Raw genomic sequence first — 27,328 nt, 5'->3', positions numbered from 1 at the left:
GTCACCACCCTAAAAAAAACCCTTTAAACAACATGCTCAGTGTGTATAGTGATTCACTGGACTAAATAAGTTAGTCTTTTTTATTGAATCAACTTTCTGTTATAAATAAATGTAATTTATGGTGCTGCTGGGCCGCTCCATTAATACAGGAGCAAGCCCCCACTTGTTTGCAGCAAGCAGGAGAGCGATCCATTTTTCGACCGCGGTGAAATGCAAAAAAATATATATAGATCGTAAATGATATGCTATAAAAAGACAATAAATGCACGGTCACAGACGACACCTCACATGTATAGTTTACCTGTGGTTGACGATTTCCACTGTGCCATACTGCTCTATCCATAGTTTTCCCACAATGACGTTGTGTATGCAGCAGGAAGGGTTACTCCATGTGTATGCCTCATTGTGCCTGGAGGAAAGGAGAAAATGGGAAGGGAGGGTACAAGAGGGAGGGATGAAGGGTTTGGGACCAATAAAAAAAGAAGAAAATGACAGGAAGGATAAAAGAGAGAGGGAGAGGCAGAACATTGGGGAGAGGAGGAGGAGAAGATGAGGAACTGATTTAGGATCAGAGGAGCTGTGATATGAACACGCACACAGTTTCACCAGCGTCTCTTTTAGACTCACTTGAGTAGCTCTAGTGTGATGGTCCCTCTAGGCTCAGCCTCAATACTCTTCCCCCAGAACTTGAGTTTGGGGTAGATGGAGCCGTGGAAGACAAAGTCCCCGACCAGACTTTCTGCATGGAAGGCACTGACTGGGGGATGATGGGATACCTGCTCCGATACCAGCCGGTAACCCTGATCCTCTCTGTAGGAGGCAGTGGAGAAGATGGAGGTTAAATGATCTGTTAAAAACTGCCTGGGCACTCCGTGTGTCTGTGTGTGTGTGTGTGTGTGTGTGTGTGTGTGTGTGTGTGTGTACCTGATGAGCTCATAGGTCTCTCCCAGCAGAGGGTTGAAGGGTTTTCCAGTTCGGTCCCACTGAGACGCAACTGCTGACACAGCAAAAGCAGCTACTGCCTGAAGACAAACAATTATAGACAATGTCAGTGATTGTGTGTGACATAAAAGTGTCTATACTGTGTTTGTGTGTGTGTGTGTGTGTGTGTGTGTGTGTGTGTGTGTGTGTGTGTGTGTGTGTGTGTGTGTGTGTGTGTCTGACCCGCATGCGTTCTATGGAGTCAGGCAGCGAGCTGGCTCTGTTGATGAGGTAAGTGTGTTCCATGTATTCTGTGATTCTCTGCAGGAAGCTCAGAGGCTCGTTGAAGACAATGGGCATCGTGATCTTCGAGAGTTCCTGTGAAAAGCACAACATGAAGTCTGTGTTTTAAATTTAACCTTGACTAACAGACTTTGTTCCAAATCATTAAAATTTCTTAGAGGCTCTCCATTCTGGTCCCACCGTATCTAACAAATACTAGAGAAAAACGTAGCCACAAGCGGCAATCCCGAGTTCAGGCCCTTTCTTGGCCAAGAAAAGGAAGTAGCTAAATTGCCACAATCACAGCCACCAGCACTGTTGGTTTCACAAAGGCTAGCATGTCACTACAGCTGATGTAATTTTGTCTAAAGAAGAACTGAAACCAATCACACACCACTGTCATCATTACAATGTGTGCAGTGAGTTCACACTGAAAGTCTTGCATTTTGCTCCCACTTTATCAGAAGTAAACTAAACTTGGTGTGTATGCTCAGGACTTCGTACAGGATGTCTCCACTGAGTTTAATAAGGATTGCTCTGACACAACTTGAGTTACAGCCTATTTCCTGCGAATCAACCCCTTTTGCGAAGACTCTTTGATTGATTGTGGTCAAGTTTTTTTACTAGTATTTTTCATTTATCATAGCATTGTATAGCTCTATCCCGCAATACCGTATACCAAATTTGGTACTGATTCAGTCAAATCCAAACAGTTGATGTCAGATTACTGTTTATGACATTATGCAATTTGCAATAAATCCACAATGGTAATATTCCAAAAGGCTTTTGGAAAGCACATTGAGTTGAATATGTGTGTCACATTTCAAGTTCAGTAGACCCAATGTGTGAGGGGCCTGGTCAGTCAAGGTTTTCACTTTTTCAGCTGTTGATTTTGGGGCCACCATCAGGCTGATTGGGATCAAATTTGATGTAAAGCATTGGGCATTATTTCCAGTTATGGTGCCAAGCATCAAGTCAGTTGCTCATTCCAGCCCACTGGAACTTAAGTAAAGGCATAATATAGACTTTAATGCTTGATTATGACTCTTCAGATCTTGGTAAACACCTGCCTCCCCCAGAATATGCTCCAAATTTGTTGAAATTCTGTCACCTGGGTTTTGAGGTACATATCTGTGGTATCTGTTGCACCCCTTATGGGTCAGGCTGCTTTGATGGGCCTGTTCCCCAACATGTACTGAAGGTATCTACCCATATTTATGAATGGTAGACAAATTGTTAAATGGCTCTGGCCAATTTACTCCTGAGTCCCGCCCTTTACAAAGACTTTTTGACTGATGGCGGCCATGTTTTTTTGACCAATCTTGCTCATTTATAATAGAAATGTGTGTGTGTCAGTCCCATGAAGCTGCGTAGCAAATTTGGTGTTGATAGATGAAGACATGAAGTCTATTAATTTTACTGTTGTTCACAATATGCAAGTTTGAAAAAAATCCATAACGGCACCTCTATGTTCCAAGAGGCTTTTTCTTAGAGTAAACTGAGCTGTGCGCGTGTGTGCCAAATTTCAAGTCAGTTGGACTTATGGTATGAGGGGAGTGGTCTCTCTCAAATTGTCTTTTTGGGTGTAAATTACAGCGCCACCATGTGGCCAACTGGGGATATATTTCTAGAGAAGTATTTGAACATCATTTCCAGTTACTGGGCCAAGTCGTACATCTCTAGCTCAAACCAGCTCACAGCGTTTTGAGCTGTGACATGAGACGGCAAATAATAATAAACCTGCACAATCTCAATAAGGTTCTGTCTCTTTGGGGCTCGAACGACTGATGCAACAAACCAGACAATGTGATAACATCTGCAGACTGCTGTTGAAACCATTTCTGGCCAGTGTTATCTAATCAATAAAAATATTACACTATCAGTTTAGACATAGCAGTCACAGTAGACTGCACCATGGACACTTTATTGACACTATGGACACTATGGACACCACAGCTGTCTGCTGTTTTGCACATACAATCACTTGCACTAGATGTGCTTCCTTTATCCACTGGTCATTTTCATTCACTGCTGCTCATTATTATCCACTTCCTATTATTTTATCACTATTATTATTGTTATTGTTATTTATTGCCGTCTCTTGTATTTTTGTACTTATTTGCATGCCTAGTTATTTAAGTTTTTTAAGTTTAAATTTGAAATCTTTAATCTGACTCTTTTTCCTTGACTGCTGTAACACTGGAATTTCTCAATTATGGGATCAATAAAGGTGTATCCTATCTTATCTAATCTTTAAAAAAGTCATTTCATAAGTGTGAAATAATTCAAAACTCTGCTTAATTTCTGGTGACATGTCCCCGAAAATGAAAAAAATCTAAATAAATAAAATGAAATAAAAACAACAATCAAACAAAAAAATGGCCAATATATCAACACAAACTGCTACAAACCACACTAAACTCTCATGGGGCCTATCATCTATCATCGCCTACTAAAGAAGTTTCCATCTGTACAAGGTATCTGTCAATGGTATACTAAAGTTGTCATTTACTGTGCATGTAGAAAAATTGCATTTGCATCTGGAAATCTGCGCGTCCTTACCATTCCGATGCATTTTTTCAGGATACTCCAGACACTGATGGTTCTTCTGGAAAACATGGGTGCAGGTAATGACGTCCTGAAATGACAGAAAATAAGAAATTACTCTAAGTGCATTTCTATCCACCTCTTTTTATGCAAAGTTTGTTTGCGCCAAAATTACAAAACATACATTACCTACATAACTCACACAACATGCTTACACACAGGGCTGTTAACACAACTCTTCCCAGAGAGCTAATTTCCTTTAAATGTGGTTAAACTTTGCACCACATTTAGATGGAAACCCAACAGTTCTTCATTCATGCCCACACGCACGTACACAGCTTCCCCAAAATTCACTCAATACATTCTTTCTTGGCTTTGGCACCTCATGGCCAACTGATAGCCTAAAGGTTGTTTTACCCACAAAAACCGCTGACTTCCTTTAGGTTAAAACACACAGCGTTGGTTTCATGAGCCACACAGATACTGACAGCCGGCATGAGAGAATGAAAGGCCTATCTTGTTTTTGTGTGTATCAGTACCAACAGTATCTGATCTAACAAACTGATCAGGATGAAAACTGCTGTTGTAGATAAGCTGAGCATGTGGTCTGTCAGGTGTGTTGTTAGCAGGCCTGACACAGCAAATGCTACATGTAGAGTGGAAAAGAAATGGTAAATAGAATGAGAAAGAAACAATTCACCCTAAGTCTAACATGATACTCTGCTGATTGTGGACGAACACAGACAGACAGGGACAAAACAGATATGTTCGCATGAAAAATTCAAGGCTCTCTTTCAAAGAACAGCTCTGCTGGGAGTGAATGGAGAAGTGAGTAAATTTCCACTCTGCATGTCTTCACTGAAATGAAATAAAAGTAACTGGCAGTGTAGGTCAGACACTTTTATGTACGAGTCAGCAAAGTCGGTCCCTCACAGACAGCGATAAGTTCCTATCTTCTGTATTCTTCCCTTGTTTTTTTTTTTTTCACTAACTACTGTAGAGACATGATTGTGTTGCGCAACGCTTCCTTGTACAAAGAGTCGATTCCATGGACAAAATTCTAAGAAGATTCCTAGAAGACGCTCTCCAAGAATTTTCTCTTACAATTAAGACTAGATCCTGGTAAAAATAAAGTTATTCACAAAGCATCTTAGCCCTTAAGAGAGCGTGAAACTGTTAGGAGTAGGGAGGAGGACTTTTAAGAGGCTTCTTGAACAGAGGAGAAAACAGCAGAGAGATAGAGGTAGGAGAAATATTCTCCAAACCTATGAATGACAGCGAGTTAATGAACCACTACAGATTAGACTATGCAGGGATAATGTTTGGGGTCGATCTCATTACAGATGCGTTCACATATCTCACCCAATGCAATAACATCAGAAATGAAAGTGATCACAACTGTAAGATATTTGGTAACTGGCAAAACGCAACAGTGCGGAAGTGATGGCTTGCCTGTGTTGCAGCCAGGGTTATTACAGTTAACTAAAAGTAACTGTTAAGTCACGTAAAAACTAAAACTAGATGTGAAAAAACATTTTAGTTGAAATGACAGTTTTTGTCAATTTGGTCAAATTTGTCAACACAGCAAACGTGAGGAGGCAACAGTGCGTGTGCCGAGACTGGGATGTCTACATGACTGTGAGTTAACTAAACCCCCCCGCCCCCAAAATATAAACTAAAAAAAACTAAGCAAACATACTTTGAAAACTAACTGAAACTAAACTGAATTGAACAAAAATTAAAATGAAATAAAAATAGAAACTAATAAAAATTATTATTATAACTCTGGTTGCAACCTTCCATCAGCAGAGTGATCACACAAACAATTACAGTACTTTTACAGCTTCCTGTTGTAATGCAGTTCATGTCCTTTCCACTGGATGTCCACACCTTTTTTTTCCATCAATCAATCACACCTTTACTAAAATGAGTCATAGCAACAGGGTCAGGTTAAAGTCAGTTGCATGGCTCAAAAATACGGACTGTTGTACAAAAGAATTAAACATAATTATGTTTTTTTCCAGAGCTGATGATGGAAGTAGCTACGAGGTGAGCCTACTCTCTTCCTTCCCAACTCTGCTTTGAGTTGCATGTGTTCAGTACCAATTGGGTGCTAATCAGAAAACAGCGACAGATAAAGACAAAGTTTAAGAGCTAAAGCACAAGCGAGCATCTCACCTATCCTGGACACAGGAGTTTGCTTCATACTGTGTTCTTGTTCTAATTCATTTACTTAAATAGAGATGAAACATCGCAATTAAAATTAGTCTTTATTGTTATTTGATAACTGCTAACAAATATAACAATTTGATTTGGGGCAAATAAAATTTTAGAGTAGATTTCTGACCCACTTACCCAACCAGGCATGTGAAAAAAATACAGCTGAACCATTATATGTACTGTAACAAAGCTGTCGCTTATATTAATTGTTTTTTAATGAATTCTTTTCAGTTCACTTCACTTTAGCTCACAGCTTCATATTTTCTATGTAAAAATGGAGGCCTCTAGAATGGGTAAGAATAAATGTCAATGAAAACTTGAAAATAAAACAATAAACAGGGGTTCATCAAGTGTCATGGTTAAAAACAACAACAAAAAATAAACTCAGCGCCAGTGAATAAGAGTTTTGACCCTGCCTAACACAGTGTACTGGTTTCAGTGGGAGGCTTTAAATAGTTTATGCAGCTACAAACATCCAAATACACAGTTGGAATGCAGTGCAGGAATGCAGCAATACCTGTGTTTCTTGATGCCGTTCTCCTGTGGCACCGATCCATTGTTCTTCTGACTGCTGCTGTCAAACACAAGCGCATCTTGGAAACTGGCCTCCGACACCCCTTCATACGACTCGTCCGAATCCAGGCCTGTGGGAGAAGAACGTGACATAAGGTTATAACAAACCAGGTTGTGTGCAGAACACCTGCTCATTCAGCAGTGTGATAACAAATACAGACAGTCGAATGCACAGAGACACATTGGGCTCTATGGTTTTGCTGGCAGTTGATTTTGGGTCAAACATGAACATTTTGTCTGCAACATTTAACAGTAACTGCCAGTGCATGCATTTGCATACTGTTTTGCATCAGGAACTTATTGTCTGTGTTTGACTGGCAAATTTTATTGATTGCCTGTAACTGTTTACACTGACCAACCTCTTCACTGAAACAGCAGTCGCTCACTTCAGAAACTCTTATACTATGTTTTTTAATTCATCGTCAAGATTCCAAAGTTTAAGATACACACATAAAACTGACATGGTGCAGCCATGTGGAAACATGACATGATGTCTGAATGTTTGCAATAGCTGGAATTAAATATAACACACAGTATGCCATATCATTACCATGCAAAACAGAAAAGTCAAAAAGCATTACGACAAATTGGTACAAGATTATGTTGTCACAAAGCAAAACCACACCAGTAATAAAGAGGCACACCTACAGTATGGACTGGCAGGTTGTCAATGTGGTGTTACAATATTTATTTCTGTTGATGTCAGACATATTTTTTTACTATTTGTTCTGAATAACGTTGCATTATTTGGCCTGACAACAACAGTAAACCTGCATGTGACTGATTGGATTCAGCAAAATACATGCTGGTATTTACCTACACCTGTGTAGTAGCCAGGACATCAAAATGTCATGTGAGTATTTAGTGCTGCAGGGTGGAGATGTGGTGAACTTAAGGTGGGGCCTTGCCAACGGCTTAAAATAGACCAAATTGTTTCTCATCATTTGGTAAACACGCCTACTCAGCTGTCAGAAGTAAGACAAAGGTACCAGGTGTGTATTCTTAACGTATCAGGTGAGCCATTTCAGAAAGGCAAAGGCAAAGGCCTCTCACATTGATAAACAGTATAATATGGTAAAATACATAATGGTAATAAAATTACAGCGCTTTACTATGTGAAAACGTTTCATTTATATTTGGCCCAAAACCTGCTGGCATGCAAGCATAAAATCTGACTTACATCATGTCTGTTTAATGAGGGATCTGCCATTGTTATTAATACTTATTAGCCAACAAAGGAAGGGCTGGGCAACATATCGATAGTAGGGATGCACCGAAATGAAAATTTGTGGCCAAAGCCGAAGCCGAATAAAATTAAACGCTTGACCGAATACCATTGTTTAGTTTTTCATTAGTTTCTGCAGATGAACCCTCTCCAGATTAGTGTTGTCACGGTACCAAAATTGGGACCCACAGTACGATACCAGTGAAAATATCATGGTTCTGAGTAGTATCACGATAACAGTGCATCCCTAATCGATATTATATTAATACTGTGATATGAGACTAGATACCATCATAGATTTTGAATATCGTAAAAGGCTGTATTACAGTAAAGTAATGTAATTTCCTGAACTTATCAGACTGCTGTGAAACACAAGTTTCATTCTAAATGTGTTGTATTGCAATGGTAAACTTGCAATTCCGCTATTTGCTGCAAATCTCCAAATATTTATAATATGCATTGTAATCTGAGAATGTTCTCCAAACATCTATAGCTGCCAGGGAGTGACCTTGGAGCAGAACTCTGCGATGAAAAGCTAGTTAAGTCTCACGTCCTACAATTCAATTTTGGACATGCACCTTTATGAAGTGTGAGGTGGGGAGAGAGAGAGGGAGTGATATGCAGCAAAGGGCCACATGCTGAAATCGAGCCCGGGCCACTGCAGCAACAGCCTTGTACATGGGGCGCCTGCTCTATCCACTAAGCCACCGCCGCCCCATTGAATTTTTTTCTGATCCTAGGAAACATCCATCATTTAGAATTAGAGATTCAATGTGGGAAAGAAAGGAGATAATAATGCTAAGCTGGAAACCACCTGGTGCTGATCACAGCAAACCCCATGCACATGTACTAATGAATAATACATCTGCCCTGCTCTGCATCTGTCTCAGATTAGTAAGATGATCATAACAATGACACAAAGACGAGCAGACATACACACCCATGCACACACATACACTTTTATTGATATCTGCATGGAAACAACAACTTGCACACGACATAAAAACAGTGACATGACAATGACGTTACGTCAAAGTTGACACCTAGCCATATCACACGACCAAGACACAACTGGCAGTAAAGGTACAAAAACAATGATACTAATAACTGCTGACAGAGAACAACACCCTGCTCTGCCCTGCCCTTCAACCCAACATCAACTCCATCAGGCTGGTAGCTATAATAATTCTGCCATAGTTTAATGTTCACCACCATAATCAATGTTGTCGACATGCTCTTACTTCTCATAATCATATCCCAGGATTCATTGCTGTCATTGTCGTGTTGTCAAAAATATCGATTTATCAATACACATCAATACTGAATATTTGAAATGGTTTTAATACTCATCTTCAATGTACTCATTCACAGTGCTGTCTTCTTGTCACTCGTCTCCTTCTCTCCAGTGGCGTATAGGCTTATATGCACATTGTTTTGTTTTGTACTGCACTTTTTTGCCTTTTAAATGTGTGACAGTCTCAGAGTCTTTTGAATATGTGCACTACTGCGGGAAGAATATTGTTTTAATTAACATAAAAAGTACTTAGTTATTGTTAATGTTACTAGAATCAGTCTGCTGTTCTCTGCTGCTAACCCAGAAAAGAAAAGTAGTCGTCATGCTATGGCCTTGTTATAATTATCTTTAATAAAACGTTTTCATTGTATGCCCTAAATGTCTTTTTTTTTTTTTTACCACGATAGTAAAAAATTGTATCGAATATTGTAGTAATGTCAGTAGATGTTGTACGGCGGTTTAGTGTTGTCATCATACAGGAATTTCCAAGATCACAAGTCAGATTTCTCAAAATGAGTGAAGTCGCTCCAAAACCAAGAGAAGGATGAAATGCTCTCCAAAAAACACATCTGTTCATCGCCCATCTCTCCACTGTCTGGCGAGTCAGACCCCTGGAATGTTCGTCAAGCTAGACTTCTACAGTAAACAGTCATTTACAACATCCTCGGAGTCGAAACAACTCTTTAAAGATTTATTTTTAGCAAACATATTATTTAATTAGCTGCTGCATGGATATCAGACCCTTCATGGCAACTATCAGCATACATGGCAACCCACTGACTACTTATCTAATCTCTCCACAGTAGAGGAAATCTGAAACCGATTAATCATAAATACAAGTCACGATTCATTTAACTGCCTTCCTCAAGAAGTGCTGTCAGATTAATAATGTTAAGTTATCCGCTCCATCCCTTCTCTGCCTCTGCTTGAGCAATTCTCAAAAAGAAAAACCTGAAAATGAACTGGTTGAGCTTTTTACTTTGTCTATGTCTTTGTGTTTTTGTACTGCATTTGCAAAAATACAGACGTGAACACAGCTATACAGAATCCAGGGTGTTGCTGACATTACTGATCATGTCTGCAAGACAGCAGACCTCTGAATTATTGAACTAATCATCAGACTAAGGCAGGTTAGGTTCCACTGGATGGTATAATGCTTCTATAATGGAGACAAAAACACACCGTCTAATTAGGACTGTCAGCCCCAATCGAGTCTTGCAGCAAAAACAATGTCACAATCCCTGATGCATACATGATGTGTTTGGTTTGTGACATTACAAAATTCTGTTAAGACTGGAGCTTATGGACAGAAGCCATCCAATCAATATCAATAATTGTCTCACAATTCTGGCATCTCTTGGGCATTTGGACTCAGCATTAATGACTGTCTCTCTAAGGAAGAACTTTTTTATTTCTGAACTAGCACAGAAAAATTAGTACGAACTGCTGCAAATTTTTCCTTTTTCTTTGACATAGCTCTTCAGATCAGCAGCACACTCTCTCACCTGTGACGGCGTCGAAGAACTCATCCTCATTGTTCATCTTCTAGAGTCAAAGCCAACCAGTTGTTTAGGACAGATGTACAACTTCTAGCACATGTTCCTTTTGGTGGCGACCCCTCAGAGGTCCTCTGGAGGGAGACCTGTCGATCAAGGTCCCTCTACAGTGTCACCACGACGACAGCACAACGTTCACTCAATATCCAGGCAATGTCCCGAACTCAGTGTGATGCTGATTTCTGGCAGATGGCTTCACACCAGCAGGTGTCAATCAGAAGAGTCTGCCGTTTGATTGACAGACAGCACATGGACAGCTGGTGCAACTTCTGAGTTCAGGTCGTGTTTCTTTGGCTTTGTTCAGAGAGGAAAATGAGCGACCTGTAGAAACAAACAAACAAACAAACAAACAAAAACCCATAAGTCTTGAGTTTCTGTAAACCAAGAGTCCTTTTTTTACCCTTAAACCTGTCACTGAGAGCCACAGCCAAGACAGACTTGTCATGGATGGAGTCATAGTGTGCACAAATCAAATCTGTCTACTAAGAAGCACTGTGAAAACCATATATCACACCTAAGCTGTGATTTTTCTTAAAGTATCTGCAGTCCTCTTTTTTTGAGAATAAAGTTTGACTAAAATACACAACGTACTATTGTTTATTAGTTCACATTTGAGCAATAATACTGTATATCAGAGCTGAACAAAACAGTCCGCCTTACATCTAGCAGGGGCTTTATTCGGCTTGGACCTAGAGATGCTGGACTCATTAGTAGAGGTCTTCAACGGTCCAAAATGACAGACCTGAATCCAAATGTATCCAGGAAACTCATTCCAAGAGCTGATTAGATCTGATAATTACTAAGAAAATATATATACCCGACCCATTTGCCTTGGATATTGCAGACTCTATGGGTGCATGTCCGAAAGGATAGAGACCTGTCTATTTTATGAACCCAAAAACAAGTCTAGTAATTAATATTGCTACTAAAAATGCTCTTCTACTGCTAAAAAACGTTCATCTTGGGTATATAATGTTTGATAATGTTTGAGATGTCCATTTCTATTTTATTTGATTCTACTGTCACTTTTTTGTTGTTGTTTGTTGTGATGTGAGCTGCTGTAACACACACATTTCCCCGGTGCAGGGATCAATAAAGTACCTTTGACTGTCTGCTACACACAAAACCATGCAACTCATGTCAACAAAGAAACTTGTATTAGCTACACAATATCCGGAACAGGAACCCTTTGACAATATAACAATAAAACAAATGAATAAAACGAACAAATAGCCTAAATCCTTGCAATAATAATAAAAAAAAAATAGGCCTATAGCCTTCAGCTTTCCTCCACCCCGCCTCCATTATGCTCAACATTAGAGACAGAGATGGAGACGGACAGGAGATGGAGATTTTCTCATGGATATGGGCAAAATGGAGCAGTACCACCACAGATCGTGGAGGCAGTGTAGCATAGTTAAAGCAAGATACGACCCTAGGACACCATGAAGAAATTTAAATAATGGCAGAACAGAACAAATCGGTCATTTAGTGAAAATACTTCCATCCACCATGTCCGGATGTTATGGCGTCATAGACCACTGCTGCCTGACTACAACGCTGCCTCCGTGTAAAGGTACAATATTACGACATCCTCTACTGTCGCCATGTTTGTTATTGTTTGAAACTTTTGACTCTGGCCTCTATTTCCATCTGTTGGCTATATCTATGCTATCATTAAGGATGCATGAGAGTATGAGGGTAGTGACATTTATAACATTTTAAACGGGCGTATCTATTTTTGCACGTATACATGAGTCTTTATTCACCTTACTTTCGCTCTTGTAATCTCATCCAAAGTCAGTGTAATATTTGTTATGTGTTTCTCTCATGACCTGCGCTGATCACAGGTCTTAGATCAACTCCAATATTACACATAATGATAAACAGTCCCAGAATAGAACAGAATGAAACACGACCTGGACCCCAAAGATCACAGTTAAACATGGCCTAAACTCATACACCTGCCAGGTTGTGTCTTTAGTCCAAGTAGACCCAAGACGACCTCAACTCACAAGCTACAACAGCTAGTCACAAAAGGGTTGAGTGTTACTTTATTGTAAGTTTTCAGAGGATACAAAAGGGTCATTCCCAGCTATCTGGGTTACCAGCTGAAAATCTGGTCGGCCTGGCTGAGTGACAGTCGTTTCTATCATGGCCCACTGAGTGCAAACAGAGAGTTTTCTAGTCCAGTAGTTACATAATCAGGACACCAGGCATTCTGGGTCTTTGTTACCTTCTGCTTGGTACACTGGCTCTTAATCATTTTAAACTCAAGACCCCAAATGGCCCTCAATTTTTAAATTCTCAAGTAAAAATTTAATATTATTACAAACTGTTCTTGACAAGACCAAACAGCATAATCTTAAACCCACTTTATATGAAAATCAGAGCAGTAACAGCAGGTTCAAAATTGCCATTGAGCAACAAATGCCAGAACAATTTGGAAGACAATTTGATGACAGCTGTGGCACTTGTATGGCTTAGTTTTTTTAGTCTTCACTGTTGACCTTCGAAGTTTGCTTTCAGAAACCGTACTCTTTCTCTACATGTGAGCAAATCACTTCAAAGCAGGACAATGACCATGTATTAAACAGGTTTCTGCTTGGCTGCTAGTTGTGTTTGCTCCAAGTCACAAAAATAAATCTGGTTCACAGCTTTTGTCTCATTTTGTTAGTTGCTAAAAATAATAGGCTCTTATGTGTAGCTGACCAGAAATTGGTAGCCAAGAAAATAATGTACATTTATCCCCTTTGCATTTGGCTAGTTTAGCTTTAGCGAATGTCAGTGAGGGTTGGAAATTAGCAACAGCCATCAGCCAAATACTGGTAAAATATGCACATGGCAGCTAGATTTGGACAATAAAGTTAATTTCCAACCCTTGTAAAGGTGATAGGATGATAACAGGATAAGATAGACGTTATGGTCTTGGTGGGACATTTTGGACATCACAGTGCCTGTGGTATAAAATCATAGCAAAGCTAATACATGTCGCCATTGCACCTGCCCATAATCTGTGAGTTTAATCCCTCAACTCATACAGCGTGAAGTGACGCCAGCAGGTTAATGAGTATTACACAGTCAGTTAGTCATCATTTAAAGCTCAAAGAGTTTTTGAAGGTGACTAACAGAAATGCAAATGCTTCACTGTGCTGGCAGAGGACCACATTGTTCCGCTGAACAGAAAGGTAATATCACTTACTCATTGTTTGGTGTCACTGCCCACTTCACCATATTCTCCACAGTGACACAGAATACACAATGACACATCATTTATCCCTTTGTTTACATGCCACTATAACCCCCACATTAGTAACAGCACAAGGAAACCTAATTGGCATGAAATATTTCCCTTACAATGACACAGCCCACATGACAAATACGACAAATGTTGACTTCTTCGACTCATCATTAGCAGAAGAAGCTCAGTATTAAGCTAGACACAATCACACAGCAGATGTCTCCTTTGTAACACACAGTAAAGCTAAATCCAGTTCTTCATGTATTTCATCTGAAGTTATATATTTCTCTGAGCATCAGCACTGGAGCTGGATATTGAATACTTTCTGGGACAAAAGTGGGTCTGTAACCTTGAGTACTGAACATGTTAAGCATTAAAAATTAGCACTGAATGGTTGGTTTGTACTAATTTGTGCAAACATTTCCGGATACAAATTTCTTAAGTTAAAAAAAATATGTTCGTATTCTCCTAACTAAATGAACAAAATGACCATTTTCTGTGTTGGTGCCAATACAATACCTATGTTTCGGTACCAATAGCAAAAAAAAAAAAAAAACAATACCCAGCCCGTATCATGACATAACTTAAGTGTATTTATTTATACCTACTTACATTTATTTATTTTCAAACAGTGGCCAATGAAAACTGCATACATTTTTCCCTGCCAAATTAGGTTTCAAGGTATACTGTTGTATGAGAATTGATGGTTATCGTACCGTGTACATTTGCTTATCTACAATATTATTTTAGTTATTTTCAAAAGGGAGACTTTTTTTTTTCTCCTTTAGTCGTCATTCTGACTAATAACGGTAATAATTCTGTGATACCGTGACACAGTGAAACTGCAATAGTTTCTGAGACCGTTATCGTACTGTGAAAATCTCACACCATTGCAAATCTACTCTCATCACAGCTTCTGAGGAGCCTCCATGTGTACATTTTAAGTAGTAACATGCCAAACATACTTTGCATGCACATTTTTGAAGCCCTAGTAACATAGTGACAGATGTCAAAAGGGAGCTGGAGGTTGAAACAAAGTAAATGTTTGAAGTGTGAAAGGAAATGTTACGGACCATTGTTAAGTCCATGTTCCTATCTTTATCTACAGTGTTTTTAGGCTCCTTCACTGTTTCAAAAAACAAATCATTAAATGTTGCCCTGTGCGTTTACAGTGACCCCTGCATTGTAGGATATGATTAATTAGTAGCTCAGGCTTTTCACTGTTTCTGAATGTAGTCTTGGACATTATACACAGTCATGTTGTCATGGGAAAACTAGTCATGGAACAGCTGCTCATGTACTATTTCTAAGTTGGTCAGCATTCCAATATATTTCAGCGGTTAAAATTAAATCCAGAAAGAGACAAATCCTTTCATACAGGTATTCATTCCTGAAGGTGAAAGGCTGGATGTGTGGAGAAAAGGCGCTCTCTTTCCCTTCCTCTCACTCTGCCTTTCTCTACACAGTGGAAGGGTTTTACCTTTGCTGGTTACAGGTAACGCCTTCAGCACACAAATGAACCTGGGCCTCAGTGTCCACGATCGATGAGGTGGACAGAATGGATGATATGGATACGCTGGTATTCAATTGTTTTAACAGCTAAAATAAAGTCCAATTTTGAGGTTCTTAGTATGTCACATGCACTTATACTAACTCAATTAAAAACAAAATAAAGAAATCTAAAATAGGAGTTGACTGCTCATCAGCAAATGATATCAGCCAAGAGACCTACACAACAAAATCTGATATTTCACGTGGCCTCATAATCCCAAAGTCAAAGCCATTCTCTGCAAAAAAATATGAAAATTTAACTTTTCAAGTGTTAAACATGTATCCTTAGTCTGAGGTTACAAGGAAAGCTATTGTTCGCTTCTGAAGTCGCCAGCTTGTGTACCAAAACATGACCAAGCCCACAACTGTGATAACCCTTATCACACATACTTCATCAGTACTCAATGTTCTACCCATGTTCGGCAAACAAGAAAGAATCTACATAAAACCCAGCTCCAATCCAACAAGTATTCACTTACACCCATTATAAATTAACAGTAAAACAAGTGCTCCATTTCTTCTTTCTAGTGGTGACAAAGTATTTTACTATTCTGCAGAGTTTAACGTTCAAATTGTTGTATCATATGATGGTAAGGTAAAACATTTGGTAGGCCAAAACAGAGCAATTTTATTTGTGCCAAGTCAATAATGAAAATCTTGAAAATCCTCTTTAGGTCTTTCTGCAGCAGCTCACTTAAAATGATGGATGACTCCATTTGCCTACACTACATCTTCAGAAGAAACATGGCAGGCGCTGGTGTGCCAACCCCTGTTCACTAAACTTAAGAAAAAATATTTCACAACGTGGCATCTGGCACTGTGTGCCAAAAAGCAAGTTATACCTATGTGGATGTCTGTGAATAAAGCAAACATAGATAAAAATGTAATTTGCATGAGTTATAACAGGCTCATCATTTTACAACCCTATGGCTGGTGATCTGTAGGATCTATTCATACCAAGAATAATGATGCTTTACTGAACCCTTCTTGTCAGAAATAGGCAGATGGGACTGGCATAACAGCACGGTGAGCAAGGGCTATTTGGTGACTGAGGCTGTAATCAGTAGTATTATTGCATTATTGGTTTGATGCAGTAAACTACCTAGTTCTGACTAGAGTTGTTCTGACACTGATACCATTATTGGAAATGGCTCCTGCCTAAAATGCTGGACTTCCTATCTCCTGATAGGGCAGCCTGCCTTGATTGTAAATGCATTTTCCAATTCGACAAGTAGGGATCCCTCAGGGTATCTTAAACGTAATCTCATGACATAACAACCAGCTATGAGCCAAAACCACACCTGGGAGTCACCACACATTTTTTTTACTGTGTATTAAGCAACAAGAAGCATCAGGTTGCACACAGTGTCCTAAGTCGTTGCAGTAAACGCAACACTGACTCAAACTCCAGACTTGTACAAATTGCTCCTACTGTACAACCCTTTATAAGCAGACACAATTTTCAGAGTTGGTGTGCAAATGAGCGCACAGAAGCTGTCCAGATCAGAAGAACATTCCTTCTGATTATGTGGCAACACTTAAGAAAAAGTATGACGACGACTGGTTGAACTACAACCCCCAGGCTGTGCTTGGCCTTTCTAAGATGTTAAACAGACTCTGCTCCTTTAAGTGTTTCTGAAGCATGGCTGAGGAGGCACACTTGACATAGAGACCTCAATAATTAGGTCTGCATGTTTGAAAAGAAACAGGAACTGAGAATTAGTGCAATATCTGGGAATAGATCTTGGCTAAGATCTTAATCTCAACTGCTTTCATTTTTAGAGAACATTTGTTTCTTTGAGTCTCATAGCAGCTTCAACAACTCTACATGAAAGTGAAATTAACTTCTTCAGTTTACCTGAGAAGCCAATGTTATACTATTTTCATTTGTACTCACTTAAACCTCAACTCACTTTTCTGTTCCACAGCTGTGCAGATAAAATAAGTAAATTCACACACACACTCACAGACAGAGAGAGAAAGAGAGAGAGAGAAAGAGAGCTCTCTGATTGGTTGCAATAGGCTCTTAGATCATGTCGCTCGATCTGTTTCAGACTCCCGTGAGCTGTTACATAACAATGACAGACATGGCACCATACACACACCACAAACTCACTCCCCCATATTTGGACAATAGCTTATCACAAGTAACCTCAATCTAAGGCTCTCTGATTTCATAAGATACACACAAATACAGAAAAACATGTCTGACATGATGGCCGTAGAGATAAATGTTTGAACACAGAAGGTGAAGGCGGCCTCATCATGTTGATGTTGACTGTTCCTTGATCTTAGGGTTTCTTGCATGTGACTCATTTAACACAAAACTGCTGACTACAACTTGACAATGTTAACAGAGCTCATCTTTTGGGGAAAAAAAAAAAGAAAGAAAAACGTGAAATGATGTTCACTGTCAATTATTTACATCAGACTTTAAACCCCACTGGGCCTTGAAATTATTACATATCCCTATTCTAGGGATAAGCCTACTACAATTATAGAAAAAAAAAACCAGACATCACTACATTACATTAAAGAAACAGGGGAAGACCCTCAATTTCAGAGTTTGACTTCCATATAAATAGGAGATGAGAAAAGTATCACATCATATTTACCGGATTTTACTGGCACAGAACCATTCATTTACAGAGACAAAATTAACAATATTCGTAACCAATAACTAGTATTGCCATGTATATGCCATGCAACAGTAGAAATGTGCCAACAGATTAAGAGTTAACAATACGGTTGCTACCACAGGAGCTATTTAGGGCAGGCAATGTAGCCAATAAGGGCTGGATTTTTGCGTGATCTCGTGATTCTCGCATGCTTTCATGAATCCAGCTGCGTCGCAAGGCAAAATGATTTAAGCAGAAATGGAGGAAAACAGCGAAGTTGTAAATACACTTAAAATGATCGTTGTAAGGAACCTTAAAAGCTTCCATTTTGAAATAATAGTTTAATGGTTTTGAGTCTTTCGTTTTAACTCCAGTGTTGTCTTGTGTGAGGCAGTTGTATTTTGTTTTTTGTATGGAAATTCCAAATAAGAGAAACAAAACAATCAAATGTGATGAAATACAGAATGGTTATTTTAAACTATTTTTAATCAAATTTACAGAACAGTTACTGCATCATCATGATGTAAAATTACATATACCGTGATAGAAGATTTTAGCCATATCGCCCACCCCTAACCATCTGTCAAAGAATGTAACTTAATTTAGGGTAATGTAGTAACATCGGTCCAGATAATCAGACAACTGTATAAGCATGTCAGCATTCAATATTATTATTAAAACCTCCCATCTACCAAATTCTACAGACGCCACAGGCCTCACCTCTTCATTTTGCCCTCTTAAAACAAACAGGTAATATCTAAACTTGTTAGCAACCCCACCGTCAAACTTTCCAAAGGCAAATAACCTCACTGCCAATCGAAACCTTGAAGACAAACCTACCGATGTGACTGTTCCATTCATAAGTCCAGTGTACAGATACTAGCCTAGCAACGTCTGTGTCTGCTGTCCTCCGAAGGCCGACAAAAACATCCAAAGCCGCAGGGACAAAGAGAAAGAGAGAGAGAGAGAGAGAGAGAGAGAGAGAGAGGATAGACGACCAGAGAGACGGAGTGTGAGAGAGACGAGGAAAAAGAAATTAAGAGACTAGAGCTGTTGCCATGCGAGACGAAACCCAGTGCTGAGCAATGATACAGCACACACATACACACACCTCTTTCTTTCTCTTTACACATACCTACCTCAATAGGTGACACACCTCTGCTGTCCATGAAACACATACCACAAGTCAATTTCACACTCACACTCTGAAGCGCACAGTAAGAAACCCTGAAAGAGGAAACTAGACCACATCAAGCTTTAATGTAACCAACAACAAAAAGAACAATGTTTGGGTGAACTGGGGACATAAAATATGCAGAAAGAGAAACAATTTAATGAAGTTGTCTGAAACAAATGTAGGATTGGTGGAGTTAAATAACTAGCTGGTGTCTCATCTGAACAGAATCCTGTCTGTCCAGACCAGTAGCTTCTCAGAACAGACAACTGATCCCTCTCCAATACAAACATTTTTGTCAGAAGCCCCTAAACTTTTTTACTAACTGATTTTTTTCCTCCATTTCAGCTGTAGTTTCTGCCCCTTTAGAGAGGGTCTTTCTGGTGGCCTGGGAGCCATTATGAAGGGGTCTGTCATGTTAAAATGTCTGCTCAAACGCAAGCCTACAAAAACTAGTGTACAATGTTCACTAAGATTGCAACAAGCACAGGTTGTCACTGACTAGCATCAGTATTGGGACATGGATTTCTGGCGATGCTATTGATGTTTGTTGGACCTCTTGATCAGCTAGAAAAATAGCAAAAAGAGAAATAACAAGCAAGCTGCTGAAGGTTTAATTGTGACTATTGAGTTGAGATTCTTAGTTCCTGGAGTTTTTGGTCAAAGGGGCCAAATGACAAACATCGCACACAGGCACACACAAACACTGCAATGCAAATTATGGAATTTTATCCATAACGTACTTTGCTCTTAGTTTCTTGTCTCACCAACATTTTAGTTCACAAACTAAACAACCTAACAGAAGTCTCACTGTGGTAGTTTTTAACGCTATTACCAAGCTGAGACGTTTCTGTGTTGTATTTAACAAATACATAGGACCATCCTATTATTCTGTCTTGTATTCATTTACAAAAGAAAGAAAGAAATCACCTCTCATACAAGAGCAGGCTCCCACTGATCATCATCAACCTGTATTTATATCTTACAGGTCACATAAAGGAGCCAGCTCATAGTACAAAATGACGGTCATAGGTGCTAAATCTGAGAACTTTCTTCAATCTCACAAACCAGCCAGACCCTGGCTCCAGGGGGTTTTTCGGACCTAATTGTATTGCCGAGTTTTGCACAGCGGCGACTGGATCTTTGCTCTCAAACCACAAAAAAATGTGATGGCACAACAGTCTCCTTCAGTACAGTATTCTATGCTTTCTTTTGATTTTAACATTGGCTAGTCATCCTGTTTAATTTGTCTTCTAATTAAACCGGAACCGTTGAAACAATTTGTAGGAAGCCTCTGCAAGTAATTGGTTGCTGGCAGACACTGCGTGCTGCAATAAAATGGTTAATCAGCAGTGCCGTGCACTGTAGAGCCGATGCGCTGCTGGTTCTGCCGGCCTGAATAGAATATAATGTCTATAGCCTTACTGTTGTGTGTACAGCCTTATAGACTGCGCTGAGTAGTGATGCGCGGGTCGACCCGTAACCCACCGGACCCGCCAATGCACCTGCGGGTCGGGCAGCAGTGATCGTCTGTTAAATCGGTCTGTAAATGATATTTTGACATTATTGGCTATTACTGTCATGGCATCCGAAGGTACTGATGCGTTGAGCAGGTGACAGTCCGCGGCCGTTTACAAAACACACTTGTGTCACGCACTCCAAAAGAAACTTGTTGAAACTTTAAACAATAATTTATTGTACAAAATGGGGGAAACAAAAGTTGACAAAAACGGTTCCACAAATCACATTAAATTCAAAAGACAACAAAAAACAACTACAAGTTAGAGGGAATAGTGATAAAGTGGTAAAACTTGGCATTGATCCACAGCCTCAGATGGATGCGCTCAAGTGTCGTGCACACAATCTCAGTTGGTAGGCTATACTATATTTTCACATTTTTAACAATGCAATTTAAAAGTTTTGATTTTTATTGATAACCTACATTTACCAACAACAAAAAGACTACATTTAGCACCAAAAAAATGTTTAAAAAAAATTAGTTTAAAAAAAAAAAAAAAGGTAAATAAAAAAAACGAATATCGAATACCAAATTTTCATAACAAATACCTACCCATAGAAACGAATATATTCGAATATCCGAATATTTGGGTACAGCCCTACAATGCTCCTTATTTTTCATGAGCTGCTCCTTAAAACAGTAGCTGGGTTTCCATCCAAATGTATCACAAATTTTAAGCGAATTTTGTGAAAATGCGCAAAAGAAAATGCGAATTCATGCACGTTTCCATTCATTATTGTTTTGCGAGTATTGGGAGTCAACAGGTCGAGCAGTAGGTGGCGCTTCTCATGAAAAATAAAATGCAAAAGAACACCCGTAGAAGAAGAGGGCGCCGTGAGATGACGTCATTGAGAGCGTCTCATATCCACAACTGATGTAAACAATTACCGGCACATCCATGACTACGGCGAGATGGAGAGATTCCCTGGGAACTTCTTGGCTATTGCGAGAGCTCTCATCACACTCATATCAGCGTTGTCAGCGTAGCCTACATAACGCTGTGATGTCTGTGTTGGTACACCAGGCAGTGCACATGATGCAGCGGTATTCAACACATCCAGTCTATTCAGGTAAGCTGTGAAATAGCCTACATTCACCTGACACTGGAGTAATTACCTCTCTCTAAGTTCACACAGGTGTGTGTGTGTGAAGTAGAAGTAGGATTCAGTAGCTTACGTCATTGTTTATTCGCTAAATCTGTTTCCATTGCCAAAAGTCGCATTTTCCTAATATCGATACGCTGACTTTTCCACCCCCTCTGAGCGTAAAAAAATTTGCAATATTTCGGCCCTTTTTTGAATTTCTGGCGTTTCCATTCAAGTTTCTTTTCGCAATTGTTGAAAATGCGAATAAAAATAGGTGGATGAAAACCCACCTATTGTCTACTACTGTATATCATCTGTAGGATGTGTCAGTGCTGTCTGTGGGAAGTAAAATGGAAGAACACATCACAAGATCATTACCAAGGCAGAGTCAATAGCCCACAAACTACTTTTTATTAGAGTATGACCGCGAGTATGAAATCATTTTACTCAACCTCAATCACAAGACTAACTTTGTCGGAGTGTATCCACTGACTGGAGCGATTTGTGAGTGCTAACGTCAACAACATTTATCCTGGTCTGCAGAGGGTGGACTTGCACTGCTGGCTACATTAATGACTGCTCAGCAGAATGGAAATAAAACTCAGAGGTACAGCAGCAATATACTTTACTTAATCAGCTTAAAGCACACAGTGGTGCAGCTGAAAACATGATAAATGAGAAAGTATAAGGAAACTGCAAAACTTATGAGAGCAGAAGCAAGTACTGGCTGCAACTGAACTTAACAGAGGCTGAAAATGTGCCAAATGTTAATTAGTTAATTGTAGAAAAAATCTGATCTCGTCTCTTCCTATCCTATCTTTTCACCCCATTGTTTCTGTTGTTTCTCTCCCCACTATAGCAAAACAATATGCAAAGAGACAAAAGAATAAACTGGGAGGGAACAAAGAAAGATAACAAAAACATTTTCACTATCACTTAATAAATGTCCACCAAAGACAGTGTGAGAGAGATTGGTGCAATATTTAGATTGCATCAGTCATTTGGCCATCAATGGGGACATCAGCTCAGAAAGTAAATCACAAAGGGATAAACACTGTCCCACCCACACACATGACATTAACAGTCCAGCCATTTAGACTGCTATCACACTGAGGACAATTTCAAAGTCAGAAATACAAGGATATCAAATGTAACACTTCAAGGAATTGAGCTACTGTGCCCTGAAACCAGACAAAACCTTTCTAATATATTTGCACTGGTGAAGAAATATTAGCCAGGATGCCCACACAACCACACAAACACAGCTGCATGAGTCAACCTAATGGCACTAAAATGATACGAAAATAGCTTTCAAAGTGATCACCTAAAAACAAGATTTTGAAGGTTTGTATGTGAGTCATGTCTGTCATCCAAAACTGAAAACAGCAGCTCAAAGCCTGGTTTGTTCAAGCAAAGACTAAAGCTAGTCCTAGACTAGTAGAAGTGTTTTTACCATGGATATCTCCAATTACTTTTGTTTTACTTGGGAATTTGTCTTACTCTCTGTGCAGAGGACAATCCTAAATCGTTCAACGTGTACTAGAACTCAGTGTAAACCCTCAGGGGACAAAACACTGTCTCATTCAGAGCAGGATGCTGAGCACACAGTCTCTCTCTCTCTCTCTCTCTCTCTCTCTCTCTCTCTCTCTCTCACACACACACACACACACACACACACACACACACACACACAGATAAACCAGTATTCAGTGTAGTGTGAGTCAGCACGTTCCAGCAATACCTGCAAGGAAGTAAAACCTGCTAGGATGAGTCTTACGTTCACATCACACAGGTGTATAGACAGAAAGCCTGCTCAGCAAATTGCCTCGAAACATCTTTCAAGCGTCCACCCTTTAAAGCAAATGACACTCCTAACTGACTGCACATAGAATGACTGTGCTGGTGTGTGGCTGGTTCAGCTGGATTTTTGTTGAGGTGTTCAGGTGGTCCCACCTAAGACGATTACTGTGTAGGGTTGTATTTAGAATTTATTTTTAGCTTTAACCTGTTGATTGCTTTAGGAGCTCTGAATGAATAAGTTTCACACTATCTGGACGACGCACATGTTTAGTTAATGGGGTATTACAAGGACTAACTGTGTTTACATTCGTTCAGCAGTGCAACTTAGCTAGATCACTAAATACTTTGTTGTGTGTTATCGAAAAGGAGAGCACTAACTGAGCCCTTCTTCAGCTTCCTAACTGAGAAGGGTTTGTTGATGTTGTCTTCACTATCAGTAAACAAAAACAGGAAAGGTGGAAGCAAAAAGCAAACCAAGCTGCCCTATCACACTTCTTGCAGCTTTTACATGGTTCCCTCATTGCCCTGACATGCAGGGACAAATAACAATCAAAAGTTAAATATCTGTCAATATTGTCAGTATTAATAACATTAATATCTACATATTGCTTTATATCACCAATAATGAACCAGTAATGACAGAATGCTGATAAATGGTGTATCTGTAGCAGGTTTCTTCTCACACTTTGTCCCCACTGACCAGCATGCACTCCCTATGACCGTGAGCCAAACAAAGCACAGTAAAACAATACAATGGCTGTGTATCAGACAGGCTCCTGATTGGCTACTCGCTACCCCGCTCTATCATAAATTATACATACAGTATTGTTTCTCTGTTGCCTGGATGGTTGCCTGGACTAGCGTTAGCTCAAACTTTGCCTTATCCCCAGGTGGCAACACACTACAGACACAGCCTATGCATAAAAACAAAATGAAGCCTGTTGTGATTAAGTCCCATTGTTCATGCTTTTTATATTAGAAATGTGATTTAACAGGTAGTAGGTAACACATTAATCAGAAATTCTAACATCTAATTCTTTTCAGAAAGACCACAAGATGCATTTCAATTCCAGAAACTACAACTTGGGTGCCCAAGTATTTCAAGTTTCTACTGGTGTTACACTTGCTTGTGAGTGTGTTGGTCCTGCCATGCAATATTTCTCCCAGCTGTGTTGAAACCTGGCCTTTAGGACATGCCTTGCAAAATCTCTTTCCTGTTCCCTTAAATTCAACCACAGAACTCAAAAATACATATTGCATAACTGAAACATCTCTTAAGGTGTTCACAGCATTAACACTTAACTAGCCGACCACTGAATTACCATACAGTACTCTCTCATTCATCCTGCCTCACTCTGCTGTTCTGCAGGGTGGAAGGTAGTCCGTTGGTATGATTTGATGCTCCCCTTTCAAATGGAGACCATTGCCATAGCAACTAACTAAGGAGGTAATTAAGGCACCTTTGGGAGGAAGACGCATAACAAAATAACAACAGCAGTAATTCCACAGAGAATGGCCTGGTGTCCTGTGTAATGTAGCAATAAAGGTAATTTTAAATAGAGCTGTGCAATATGGCCAACCAAATACCTCGATATCAATAATGCAAAGATATTGTAGGGTTGATTACTGGTGTTTTCAGAATATATTTACACAATGAGATTTTTGACAGATAATCATTAATAATGTGCATTTAATGACTAATTGGGTAAAGGCAAATAGTAGAACAGCTAGAACAGTCTGGTAAGTTCAGAAAATGACATCACTCTTCTGTATTGCAGCCTCTAAAACCAGGAAAAGACAAAACTATGTTATGATATCCAGAATCTAAGTCAATACCCAGTGTCATATAACGATATTGATATAATATTGATATATTGGTCAGCTCTAATTTCAAAGTAGAACTAAAAATAAGTTAGGCCCTAAGAGTCATTTCTCTAGGACAGGAAAAACTTTTTAAATCTATTATATAATATTTTGTCTTGGTGCAACTGAACTGTGTTTTAATTTATAAATGTGAAGAAAAATATTACTGTTCAACTTTAGTCAAGTGCGGTGCTTAATATAAGCGTTCAAGTATTATCAGTCTGGCAACTATTGTTAGTGATTTATCTACACAAGATAAATAATCAGTGTCCTGTTAATGTTAACAGGATGAGGTGTCTTGATACCTCTGTATCAGTTCCTTATGCCAGCCAGTACCAAAAATGCGTCTGTATTTTTGTCTGTTATTGTAAGGCAAGGTTCCCAAGTGGTGTAGTCAAAATATTTTCAATATACCAAACCACAAGATATTGGTACAGTATGTACCTGAACACACACTCAGTCTCAGTGTAAGCACTTTTCCCCGGTATCATCACCATCACAAGCCAGTTGATGCAGCAATACAATCTCTGCCGCTGAGGAATATGTCTACCAGGGGGAAGAGATAAACAGCCTGGTGTGTCAGTGCAAACCTCGGTGTCAATGACCTACAGTGCACCAGCATTTAAAGACAAGGCGTTGTTTAGTCTCTCCTGTGAGTTGGATCTAGATGCTGATGGGGGCAGTGGGAAGCCAAACAGGCAGGGGGACATTCCCACTGTTAGCTGAGGCAGTTAAACGCGATAGGAGACGACTTAAACCTACGCCTTGTCTGAGATAAGTGCTGCTGGTGACCCTTTACAGACATTTCTTACACAATAGAATCTGACAGGTTTTACACAGAGGGCTACTCTTCTCTTGACCTGCATATCATTTGCTTTTTTAAGCTCTGTCTCCCTCACATTTCACCTTGGGCAGATTTCAACTGACACTCGCACTACTATCATACCAGAGAACTTAGTCGTGACTGCTTGCTAATGATTAAAGAAAAGGAGCCCGGTGGCTAACGGCAGTTACAATACATATTTCAGTCAACTGGCAAGCTGTGTGTTGTTAATGACATCTTCATTCCACATAACAACGTCAAACTCGCAACAGAAGTACTGATATGAGGAGAAGCCATCCCAATTGCAACGCTACCGTGGACTGTTTACTTGCTAACATTAGCACAGTGTAGCTATTCATCTAGCCTGACAAATCAACGCTTATTTAACCTCAGCCAACGTTTATAAATAAGTACAAAACAACTAAATTAAGCATATGGGACACTGCTTGTTCTTACCTATACACACCAAGCTGGCAGCTCCAACTCTGACCGGACATCAGGGAGCTTTTTGACAGCTAGCAGTAACGTTAGCGGGCGGGCTAATAAAAAAAGGTGGCTAACTAGCATAGTTAGCCTCCATCCTTGCAGACAAACCGCAAAGCTAATTTTGTGGCCATGAAAATACAACAGCAGACCATAGACAGAGCAGTAAAGTGTCCCTCGTCTTACCTCGGCGGTGTGTGCAGAATATGTTTTGACAAGTCCAGAGTTGAGAGCAGGAATTTAGTGTACTGCCTTGGACTGACACAGAAGCGGAAGTCGCTGGCGGTGGGGGCGTGGTTAGATGAGTGACAGACATGGTCCGCAGCCAATCAGATGTAAGGCACGGAACGGTTGTCCAATAATGTTGAATCACCGGTAGAAAAGAATGCTAGCCAATATTTATTTATTTATTTATTTATTTATTTATTTATTATGTTTTGTTTACTTGTTTTTTATCGTGTTATGGATATTTGAAATCCGAGCAATAATACGGCAAATTTCACTATATTGTTTTATTGTTTTATATTGAGTTTATTTATACAACTTTACATAT

General features: G+C 39.5%; 1 protein-coding gene across 3 annotated transcripts in view; it reads right to left on the bottom strand.

The window, feature by feature from the left end:
- LOC125891392 (oxysterol-binding protein-related protein 2-like) overlaps positions 1-27,086 on the bottom strand; it is a 36,083-nt gene extending 8,997 nt beyond the window's left edge. Inside the window, exons 1-8 of one of the 3 annotated variants that reach the window (XM_049580656.1) lie at positions 26,962-27,086; positions 10,568-10,939; positions 6,488-6,614; positions 3,766-3,841; positions 1,165-1,299; positions 925-1,022; positions 628-810; positions 302-409 (exon numbers count right to left, since the gene is read on the bottom strand). In XM_049580656.1, the coding sequence (XP_049436613.1) occupies positions 302-409; positions 628-810; positions 925-1,022; positions 1,165-1,299; positions 3,766-3,841; positions 6,488-6,614; positions 10,568-10,604 (764 nt within the window). In that variant the 5' untranslated portion in view covers positions 10,605-10,939; positions 26,962-27,086. Of the gene's footprint in view, positions 1-301; positions 410-627; positions 811-924; positions 1,023-1,164; positions 1,300-3,765; positions 3,842-6,487; positions 6,615-10,567; positions 10,940-18,868; positions 19,011-26,748; positions 26,871-26,961 lie in introns of those variants that run through there. The other 2 variants (XM_049580657.1, XM_049580655.1) reach the window with 2 other exon arrangements.
- Positions 27,087-27,328: the final 242 nt, after the last annotated feature.

This window comes from Epinephelus fuscoguttatus, linkage group LG7, assembly GCF_011397635.1.
Source record: "Epinephelus fuscoguttatus linkage group LG7, E.fuscoguttatus.final_Chr_v1".
In the NCBI taxonomy this organism is placed as follows: domain Eukaryota; kingdom Metazoa; phylum Chordata; class Actinopteri; order Perciformes; family Serranidae; genus Epinephelus; species Epinephelus fuscoguttatus.
This window is presented reverse-complemented; position numbering and strand designations above follow the sequence as displayed.